At 41.0% G+C, this 11,699-nt stretch overlaps 1 protein-coding gene across 1 annotated transcript in view; it reads right to left on the bottom strand.

The window, feature by feature from the left end:
- Positions 1–223: 223 nt before the first annotated feature.
- The window catches only part of LOC129769628 (5-hydroxytryptamine receptor 1A), a 220,886-nt gene continuing 209,410 nt past the window's right edge, over positions 224–11,699 (bottom strand). Inside the window, exons 7-9 of the mRNA XM_055772008.1 lie at positions 1,885–2,013; positions 1,209–1,334; positions 224–1,140 (exon numbers count right to left, since the gene is read on the bottom strand). Coding sequence (XP_055627983.1) covers positions 640–1,140; positions 1,209–1,334; positions 1,885–2,013 — 756 coding nt within the window. The 3' untranslated portion in view covers positions 224–639. The remainder of the gene's footprint in view (positions 1,141–1,208; positions 1,335–1,884; positions 2,014–11,699) is intronic.

Below are 11,699 nucleotides of genomic sequence, written 5' to 3'. Positions count from 1 at the left end.
TTAAAAATTCAATATACGATTAATTCATCGCTCTGTCAACTGTCACTTCCAATCGGGGTACGAAGTCTGTTTGTACAATATTAATTTGCGTTGTGATATTTACCTCTCGCTATTGCTGTTCCGCAGTTTTATCACTTGAGCCGCATTTGTTGGTGGATTAAAATACAGCCGGGATTTCGGAAGAGGAAAATAATGACGCTTGTTTTAAAAATCATTCAGCTGGTTTATTTCGATTCTCATTTCATCAATTAACGGGTTGAAACGATTAAAATATGATCCTGCCCTATCGCCTATTTATCGAGTTAACGAAACGATTGAGAGAAGTTCTACTGTGATGTGTGATTACCGCACTTGCGTCCCCAATATCATTATACAATCCAATGAGTTAAATGATTTAAAATTTTAAAACAGAAGGACCAGCCTTCCAGAATGGGTTAGGACGAGAACAACTTAAACACATGTCACTTCACAGAAAACAATCAATTACATATCTATCGACACGCATCCATTATGCTCATTAGTTATGTTTTCTTATTTACTTCTATTCTACATACAAAACAGTTACCCACATCGATCTTTCAAAAGTTGCATAAACAGAAACCCTATGCTGCCCCAGCACCTAGTTCGCTTCCGGCAATACTAGATGTCGGGCAGGGCCTGGTGATGGTTGAAACCAACGAAGAATGCCCGATTTTTGGCACAATTGATGTCGTGCAGCTCGTGCTCGCAGGACATCTGCGGGTCCGAGTTGGTCGTGGGAAAGACCACTTTGAACTCGCCGTCTCCCGAGCCGTTGGTGAGATGCTCTTTGTGGATGCTGTTGCTGCTGGTGTGATTGCTGTTGCCGTTCTTATAGTGATGGAACGGCCGATGATGATGATGTCTGTGAAGGGATGTTTGATGGTAGCTTGAGGTGGTACCCCGATGGATAGCGTTGATACTGCTGGTGCTGTACGTCCGCTCGAGAACATCGTCCCAGTATTTTTCCTGGCACTCAATGTCCGGCCGCGGGGTATGATTGGCCGAGCGACAAATAGTCGCTGGCGGGGGACCTGGCGGAAGCGGCAGTGTCGTCAGGTGGTGGTCATACTCCAGACCTATGCTGCACTTTTCCTCCAGCGAGGTACGTCTGCGGATGCACTGTAGAGAGAGATAAATAACTTGAAGAATGATTGAGATGACGCCCGGTTTGCGAATTACTGATGTACCTTTGATGTAAGGATTTCCTTACAGATTCCTCGAAATCTTGCGTTCAACAGCCAGTAGAGGAACGGATTCCAGAAGCTACTGCTTAGCGCTATCCATGTTACACAGAAATCGATTGAAGGTGGTATCTACAATAAAAAAGTTGATGATCATGAAACTGATAAAACAAATCTTGAAAGGATTCAATAATCCATAATATTCAATAATCCATAATAATGAGTACGGGAAGCAAGTCTCCACTGCGACAGCAATGACCACCCTTCGCTTTTATGTGTCAAATGGAGTGTAAATGACTACGAATAGCTTTGGAATGGATAGTTTTTTTTCTCGAATGCAACGCAGCGAACGAATGCGATTGTTGTAATGCTATCCTAACCGAGCATACACATGAAAGTGTAATATGTAGTTCAGCAAACCCTGAATTAATTTGTTATTCCAGTGTCAATCGCGTCATACCACGATGGCACACCCGGAATTGCACATCAAATTAGAAATGTGCAGTCAGCTGGAAAACGCCCACCCTCTCACTCGCGCTCGCAGAAAATGAATTCAAATGGTTCTCAAGTGCGTTCCACGTATACGCTTGAATGGAGCCCATTGAGGTTGCGAACTTTACACGTTCGTCGACTTCCGACATAACTTCCAACATCCCCCGCTCCTACTTCCACTTTCGCTTACCTTCGATCCTGTGCACGTCGCCACTATTTCCTGTATCGTCCAGGGCGTGACAATTACTATAAAACCTAATGATATAGCCGCCATTGTGCGCGAAGTTGATCCGTTCAGTCGCTGCTCGTGTTCCGCCAGCTGCGAATTGAAAATGCAAACATTTGGTGAAAATGGTCAGAAGTCATGTTCGCGCCAGGGATCTGGGGTGATAATTTTGCGAGGCGAACAATGTAAACAGCACACGTAATGTAATAGATGAATATGGCCAGCCAGTGTCTGGAGGGGGCGTCTGCTTTTGATTCGATGCATAATTTTTGTGAAAGTCGCTCCAATTTTTCAATTGGTATTCCCGAATGGGTCGCCTATTCGTAGCTCCAGACGAAATCAAGGTTATATACTTTTTTAATATCTTAAAATGAGTCAAATTTCGTCAAATTTCACGTCAAAAATCTTCGAATATATCGATTTGCTGAGGAAATGTCTGAACAGCGGCGTACAAAAAAAAACAGAAGTTTTCGTTATGACGTTCCGTGAGCCCGAAGAATTTAAAGACAAAGTGTCTGAAAAAACGAAATTTACTACCATACATAAAAGCACACAAGAGCCTGTGAAGTTTTAGCCAAATATATCTAGCTGCCACAGCTGGTTGAAAGGGTTTATCGGATTTACTATTGAAATAGAAAAAATTGTGATAGTACAGAAAAACTGTTGTGCATTCTACGATCATGCGTTGATTTTTCACGTAGTTACAGCCTTTCAAAAATCAACTAAAAATTGCGACTTCTCACTCTGTTCTTCGTTTTTTGTCGAGTATATTTACAATAGAATTATGACTGATAATTTTTGATATATTTTGAACGATTTTTTAAACATATTAATTGTACTCGTCAATTGATGGCTTGTACTTCGAAAGTTCGGTTTTTTTTCGAAAACTTTTTGACAATATGTAGTAGGTTATCGTCTACTTCCCAATCTCCCAGAATCTTCAGAACGAGAAGTATCCAGGTTATAACGTTATATACCTTTTCGAAATCCAGGGTTACCATCTTCAAATTTTGTTTGTTTTTTTCTGGCTAAGGCCTGTCCCTGGGACGCGTGTGTTTGTGTCCATCAAATTGCCGGTAGTCCAATTTCCAGTGTTCGGTCAGAAATGTGACGAGTATTCGATTCGCCATCCTCTCAGAAATCTTGGAGATGCAGGGGGTCAATCAACCGGTATTTCTTTTACGGAACATCTGTTCTGTCGGGTTGGGGTAGGGATCACAATACTGTGTCTTCATTTCGATGGAAAGTCCTGCTTCAACCAGAAATCGTTACAAATGTTGAGGATGATGGTTTGAGCTAGTGAGGAACGAGTGAATGTGTTGAATTATAGAGGCTTTAAATGTTTCCGTTCATTCGCCTCTAACTAGTTTAACACTGAATGGAGAATTTCCTGTTGAAAGATTTTCCAAATAAAGGGTGTGTCACATCAAATTGCATCACGGAAAAAACGCTGTAGAAATTCGCCCAGTAGACCGATCTTTTTGAAAATTTTAGACAGTAAAATAAAAACTATTAAACAACTTTTGGCATTTTCTTTTTATTCATACTTCGAGCCCAAGCCCGTATGCTCGCACCTTCCTCTTTACCTCGTCCATATGGTTCTGTACAACGTCAGGTTGTAGTTTTTTTTGAACAGAAATCCATTTTCTCTTGAAGTCCGCCTCCGATTTGACAACTTTTGGGTTCTTCCGGAGGGCCTGCTTCATAATCGCCCAATATTTCTCTATTGGGCGAAGCTCCGGCGCGTTGGGCGGGTTCATTTCCTTTGGCACGAAGGTGACCCCGTTGGCTTCGTACCACTCCAACACGTCCTTTGAATAGTGGCACGAAGCGAGATCCGGCCAGAAGATGGTCGGGCACTCGTGCTGCTTCAATAGTGGTAGTAAGCGCTTCTGTAGGCACTCCTTCAGGTAAACCTGCCCGTTTACCGTGCCGGTCATCACGAAGGGGGCGCTCCGCTTTCCGCAAGAGCAGATCGCTTGCCACACCATGTACTTTTTGGCAAACTTGGATAGTTTCTGCTTGCGAATCTCCTCCGGAACGCTGAATTTGTCCTCTGCGGAGAAGAACAGCAGGCCCGGCAGCTGACGAAAGTCCGCTTTGACGTAGGTTTCGTCGTCCATTACCAGGCAATGCGGATTCGTCAGCATTTCGGTGTACAGCTTCCGGGCTCGCGTCTTCCCCACCATGTTTTGCCTTTCGTCGCGGTTAGGAGCCTTCTGAACCTTGTATGTACGCAGGCCCTCCCGCTGCTTGGTCCGCTGCAGCCTTCCATGTTTCACAAAAAACACTGCGTCCGGGATAAACATGTCCACGCTGCTGTTCGCAGTTTTGTGTTTGAATACAATAATGATTTTTTCGTACCTATGTTTGAAAATGTGACATATTTGTATTCGTAGTATGTTTGGACATACGATGTTTAATCCTAATGTTTCACATGATGTTCGAACATGGTGTACAGCTTCTCTTGCATTTTCACCCCAAGCACCGGCAGTGCGTAGAGTAGAAGAAGCGAATCGGACACCACACCACCACCACTCAACGCGTGGTGTGTTGGTATGTTGACATGGAAAAAATGCTTTCCTTTCATGACAATGGGTGCTTCATCAAAAATATTGGGCAAATAAAATAAACCTCTTTTTCTGTTCTGAACAAAATAAACATCGATTGATATGAGAGTTTTACACATTTGATATCATTATTTAGTGCACGCATCAATTTATATATTGAATTCATGTAACATTCGCTATTATTAGCTATTTGAACAAGTACTAAAATTGAATTATTCAGCAGTGACATGTTAGGCGTGACGCTAACCACTCGACCACGGGAGCAACAATTTTGGCTGGATCTTTGAATACAAATGGCCAATACTGCTTGTTCGCGACGATCGCGACCCGAGCTATAAAACGAGCGGAGAAGAGGAGAAGAAAGGATGATGCAATCGCATGCACACATAGCATATGTAGTGCAGTGTAAGTGTAGCTTTTAGTTTTTTCCTTCATACAGTTTGTGATAACATCGAGAAATTAATGGTGTGTTTTAGCCACTGAAATTTCTCTGCTGGTTCTGCTGTGTGCCGCTGAAGGTTGCATCTAAAACTAATTTTTGGGTATTTATTTTTTTGGTCAGCATTTGTACGACGTCGCCCGCTATGCAGTCGGCTCCCCAGACTTTAATTGCCAACATGCACGCAAAAAAAAAATAGAAAGCTTCTTTCTATTCTGAGAATGTTTTCTTTGAACGAAACCAAGGATTATTTAATCAGACTTGCAAAATGTGCATGAACGATCTATAAACTTTTACTTAGTCGCGGCAATACATACACACACTCTTTACAGATACACGGGCCGAAGGTTGTGCAGTCCACTGATGATTCAACAAGAGCCAAAGGTTGTACCGCTCATGACAACTCTACACAAGCTGATGATTGCGCCGGCTAGTGATCATTCTATCCTGGATTTCTTTAGTCGAAAAAGACGCACCACGCTAGATATGGGGTGCAGACTAGGGGGTCGTTGCTGATTAACGGTCAGCTGCGTCCCAATAGAAAGTATCCCATGTCGGGCACACGTACAGAGCACTGAAGACTGCAACATCCCAATTATGAGAACACTTGTAATACTAACCTCGAGCCAACCGCGAGTAATCGGTTACATATTACCAACATAGTTGTAAGCAAACATTGTCAAAATATTGAACTCCCGGCCCCGTTAGGCTGACGTCATATGAGCCCTAATAAAAATATATATTTTGGTGCATGAACTTATAGCCTCTTAGTTCGTTCAATTTTTGAAAAGCGAACTAAATTTCAAGTTCGTTTCTGTGAAAAAGTATTCTACGAAGAAATGTTGAATGAAATGATGAATAATTTCTTTCCGTGTATGAAAAGAAACGAAACGAAAGCAATGAATACTGCGACATCGGGTGATATGTTTGTACATGATGTTCTTGAATTATAAACATCGTGTTTGTTTTCACATGTCTATGTTTGTGTATCATTGTTCGTGTTGGGGATAGACACTCAACACTAGCGAGAATCATGTTCGAATTCAAACAAAAACATGGAATTTTCACATCGCGTGGACATGTGTAAGTGTTTTTTGGAAGACTGGTCCGCTGGAAGAATGAACTTGACAAATTCAGCTTATTGGCGACATCCCGGACCGAACTTCTCGGATCACGTCTAAACTGCTTAACTACGCGCTTGTGATCTTTTTCACTGACGGAGCATCCATTTTTGCCGTTCTTCACCTTCCGGTCGATGGTTAGGTACTCGAAGTATCGTTTTAGTACTCTGCTGACCGTGGATTGGACGATTCCCAGCATCTTACCGATGTCCCGATGTGACAACTCCGGATTCTCGAAATAAGTGCACAGGATTAATTCACGACGCTCTTTTTCGTTCGACGACATTTTTCCAAATTTACGAAAAATTGACAGTGAAGCATGGCCAACGTGATCTATACACTCTTATCTGATTATAAGCGAAAGCTGAAGATATAATTCCTAAAAATAAAATTTCTACAGCGTTTTTTCCGTGATGCAATTTGATGTGACACACCCTTTAGTTCATTCCAAACCACGAATCGACTGACTGGTTTTTGTCGGCGGATCAAGATATCGTCCACAGATATCGCATGTAAAAAATGAATTATCTATTATATTATTAATTATCTGTAACGTATCCGTTTTTGACATCTCAGTTTTTAGTTTTTTTTATGAAAAACGGCTGATTTTTACTCAAATGTTTGCCAGTCTTACAATTTTTCGAATAATCACTATATTGGCATCCAAAAAATAAAATAAAAATCCAGATCTTCAAATACACTGAAGTCGCTTTTTACGTGGGGGATACGTGGCGCTTATATAAAACCGCGTAAATCCCAAAATCTAAAATCCGCGTAAAAATAAACTGTGTAAATTTTAAAATCCGTGAAAAAATCTAACTAAAATCTAATTATTGGTTTAAAATGCAACCAATCTTTTAACAATTGATTAACTTAATAGTTTTTGTCATGGTATCTGATACAATACAACCGTATTTCGTGAAAAGCCACCTCAATTAGGACATAAATTTTTTACGCGGTTAATACGTGCCGCGTGAAAAAACCGCCTAAATTTCGAAATCCTCACAAAAAAAAAACGCTTAAATTCCGAAATACGCGTAAATTCCAAAATCCGCATAAGAAAAACCGCGTAAAAAGCGACTTTAGTGTACACCTTAACCAATCACTAAAATGTCTTAACACACGAGTTCAATTCCAACAACCTAAAGAAAATCACAAAAATCCGAAAATCAACCATCCAGAGAACCCCCCCACTTAGGGTGCCAATGAATGTATGGGAAAAAATCGATCCTATAATTTCAAAAAGTTCTTCCTTCTTCTTAAATGGCACTAACGTTCCTAGAGGAACTTCGCCGTTTCAACGTAGTATTCCTTCCTTCCATCCATTTTTATAAGTAACTAGCTGACCCAGCAAACTTCGTCCCGCCCAAAATTTGTTTTTTGTTATCAATACCTTCAAACATTCACTTTTTCTTACTAAGCGCAAGTTCATGAGTCCAATCACAGAATTGTTCATTGATTGATCTTCTAATCGACCCCGTTGAATTTATCTTTTACTAAAAAATTCCTAGTACTTCTACCAAAACTCATCATTATAATATCAGATTATTTTCAGACACAGACCCTTCCCTCTTCTACCCTTTAGAGAGGGGGGGGGAGTGTCTATTAACCATAGAAACGTTTCGTGCCCCCTAAAATCTTAACATGCCAAATTTGGCTCCGTTTGCTTCATTAGTTTTCGAGTTATGCAGAAATTTGTTTTTCATTTGTATGACAGCCCACCTTAAGAAGGGGAGAAGTATCTAACCACCATAGAATCATTTATTGCACCCTAAAACCTTCACATGCCAAATTTCGGCTCGTTTGCTTGATCAGTTCTCGAATAATGCAGAAATTTGTGTTTCATTTGTATGGCAACCCCCCCCTTAGAGAGGGGGGTGGAGTGTCTAACCACCATAGACACATGTATTGCACCTTAAAACTTCCACACTCTAAATTTCGTTCCATTTGCTTGATTAGTTCTCGAGTTATGCAGAAATTTGTGTTTCATTTGTATGGCAGCTCCCCCCCCACCTTAGAGAGGGGAGTGGAGAGTCTAACCATCATAAAAATATTTATTGCACCCTAAAACCTCCAAATGCCAAATTTTGTTTCATTTGCTTGATTAATTCTCGAGTAATGCAGAAATTTGTGTTTCATTTGTATGACAGATCCCCCCCCCCCTTAGATAGGGGGGTGGAGAGTCTAACCATCATAGAAACATTTATTGCAGCCTAAAACCTCAATATGCTTAATTTGGTTCCATTCGCTTGATTAATTCTCTAGTTATGCAGAAATTTGTGTTTCATTTGTATGGCAGACACCCCCCCAACCCTAGAGAGGAGGGTGGAGAGTATTACCACCATAGAAACATTTATTGCACCCTAAAACCTCAATATGCCTAATTTGGTTTCATTTGCTTGATTAATTCCCGAGTAATGTAGAAATTTGTGTTTAATTTGTATGACAGCCCCCCCTTAGAACCCCCCAGCCCCCCCCCCCCGGCTTAGAAAGGAGGGAGGGCGAAAATCTTCCTCGGGCCCAAAAATTTTTATCTTTTTTTATCTTCCAGATCGTTTATTTTAATAGACTAGATAGGTTCATAGGTTTAGGGAGCCAAATTCTATTTCATCACAAGGTTTATAGGATGGGAGACCATTATTTGCGGATGACTCAAGATTAGTAGGGCGACATATTTTCTTCAGGAAGCTATTGGGACAATTTTGACAATTATCACTTATCACTTATTGTCATCACTTTCTGAAACATGAAATGAGAAATTCAGAGTTCAGAAATTCAGAGTAGCTGCATAAAAAATCCAAGCGCAAATAACAAACAGGAAGTGCCTATTTTCAAAATACCGCCACGAATAATGCATCATAAATTCTCTCACACTTCAGTCGAGTACTAACTGGCAGTTGTGTTATTGCTCGCAATATTTTTCTCCATTGTGAAGTATTTGCATGTCGGTGCCATAACCGGCGACTCTACGCAATTTCAGTGATAATTTATGAATCATCCAATTTGGTCATCCAAATGTGAGATTCTGCATTGCTTGAATTTCACTTGAATATTTTGCAGTTGAATATGGAATAATTTCATACCTTAAACGAACAAATCCAAGTGACATCAACATCAATGAATAATGAAAAGGATTCATCATTACCCAAATTATATATGCTTTTTATGTGGAGAAAAACGACGAAATAGCGGGGCGCTTCCTTCGAAATAATATTCAAATCATATAACCAATCCGGAAGATTTACACCACACAAGACTACGGCACACTCTCCAGGGAGCCGATTTTAACACCATTTTCATCTTTCTTCTCGCTTCGGAGCTAGGGGCACACAATTTGCCATCAGAAAAAAGGGATGACCGACAACGAACAAGCTCCAGAAAGCGAGCCATTATAGTTCTGATTCACAACAGGAAATTATTCACAATTCATTTCAACCTAAAGCTCGAAGGGACACAAAAAAAGAGATCATTTTTCTTCTCAGCGCCCTTTCGCCAGCTGTGAAAAACTTGTCCCGCTTCTGTGCGTGCGAGCGTGCGTGCCATTTGGCGACGACAATCTCTCGGGCAGCTTCCCTGGTGAGATCTCAACAATCAAAAGTCGATTATGGCGGATAATCACTGATAGGTTGGTTTGTATTGTTAGTGACAGAGCTGAATCGCTCGTAAACCTAAAGAGGGGGGGGGGGACCAAAAAACGCACCGAAACCAAAATGTCAGGGCGTTTCTCCAAGACAAAGAGAAATCGAATGTTCATGTTGACAACTCCATGTATTTATAGAGGTGTTAGAATGGGACCATAAAGAACTGGCCTCCGACCGGGAAGACAGAATGTTCCATTCGGTAGTTGCTCTAATAGCGACAAAAAGATGTTATTTGCGAGCGAACGGACGCTCCGGGAGACGTCGGGCACAATTCCAGCAAATGGGTGCAGAGCGTAAAAACGATGATTTCTTACATGAATAAATTTACAGCGCTTTGCTATCTTTTTGTTCTAAGTATTCGAACTGGCGTGAAATGCTATTTGCCGTATAGTGTTTCTCCCTATCCCTGGCCCAACGGTGTACTTGAATCTTGAATACGTGATCTGCATTCCGGCAGAGGCGGAACATTGTCATTTTTCAGGTGCACAGTTCGTTTCTAGCTATGCTAAATGAGGAGAAATTGTTTCCAGTAATAATGGTTCGACCACAAACCAGGCTTTGGAGCAGCTCATAAATTGTTTTTATTTCAAAGCGGTGGATTTTCGTGCTGTGATTCATTGTTGTCATTACAACGGGTCGACTAATGGGGTGGAATGTTAATAGCTTGTTTGAATTAACGCGATACGTTGAAACATTCTAATGAAATCATATTGTGGGCGCACAGCTCCCCCACGGGAAATCTACAGATTGTTGCGTATGGAATTCACGCTAACACTCCTTCGGACATCCACAGGGTTAAGCTTCTGAAGTTGCTGATTGTAAAACATGAGCTGGGAATACAAGCTAGATCGTATTACTTTGTTTAACTCATATGCACGTATAGGAGAAGTGTGTAATACGCACCCCCTAAGCGAGAATTGATTTAAATTGACCGTGCTCTTAATATTAGGGTAACAACTACGTCAGTACGTAGAGTAGTTAACATTCAGTCATCTGTAATCTGTAAATAAAGTATCAAACGACTACACTGTTGTCGAATTTTTATGCTCGTTTGTTCAAAAAGGCCAACGCGCACCTTTTTGCCCCGTGCGCACCACTCTAATATGCTCATAAGCTGTCTCAGAGACTATAAAGCTCAGAGAAACAGCTTGTATGAATGGTATGCCATACTGCCCGATGGTAAGCTGATGCGGAAAATGTCAAATTGAGAAGGAAATTAATCCTTTATTACCGTTTTCTTCATCTAAGATATCAAGTGGGAACTCGGTTTGATAAATGTGACTCACAGTTATCGCCTCCGAATCGGTTTCAAGCAATAAAAACCTTATAGAAAAGATGTGGAACATTACATCGAAAGTCGTTTCCAAAGAAAATTATTTTTCTTACCTTTTCAAAGCATGTTACAAATGTAAAACTTGCATGGTAGGATTCTATCATTGGCTACCACGATTGCCTATAACCATTGCATTTCTATTCTTCCTGGTTTACGAGAAAATCAAGCGGATCAAATTGCCCGGCATGCGCGTTTTAGACACATCTCCTCTACGTATTTCCGCTGAGTGAGAACCATCCCCTCTCTATTTACGGTCCCAATGATTACCCAGATAATGCATAATTGGATCGAATAATTACTTGACCGTGCCTGGGGCGGTGAATTTAGTTTTAATATTTATCACCCCAGCCGGAATTCAGTGTGGTTACACAAATAAATAAATTGCAGTACGAATTGCCAGGTGCTAATTAATAGGTGCTACTATATGTTCATTACAGCATGCAGCATGTTCTGTAGTATGACAATGAACAGATTGAATGTGGCGAGAAATTTATGGCAATTGTACTATGCCATTAAAACGCCACCACCAGTGGCGGCGGTCGCGTAATTTTGATTCTGAGCTCACGCTGTTTCAATGTTTTTTTCCCTGGTCGAAAGTATGGTTGACACTTCAAGCTGGATTCGCGTAAATGGAAAGTAAAACCCGACTGCAATGTGCCACCTGCAACTGTAATG

Source organism: Toxorhynchites rutilus, chromosome 2 (assembly GCF_029784135.1).
Source record: "Toxorhynchites rutilus septentrionalis strain SRP chromosome 2, ASM2978413v1, whole genome shotgun sequence".
Lineage (NCBI taxonomy): Eukaryota > Metazoa > Arthropoda > Insecta > Diptera > Culicidae > Toxorhynchites > Toxorhynchites rutilus.
Note: the sequence above shows the minus strand (reverse complement) of the source record. Positions and strands in the feature narration are given on the sequence as shown.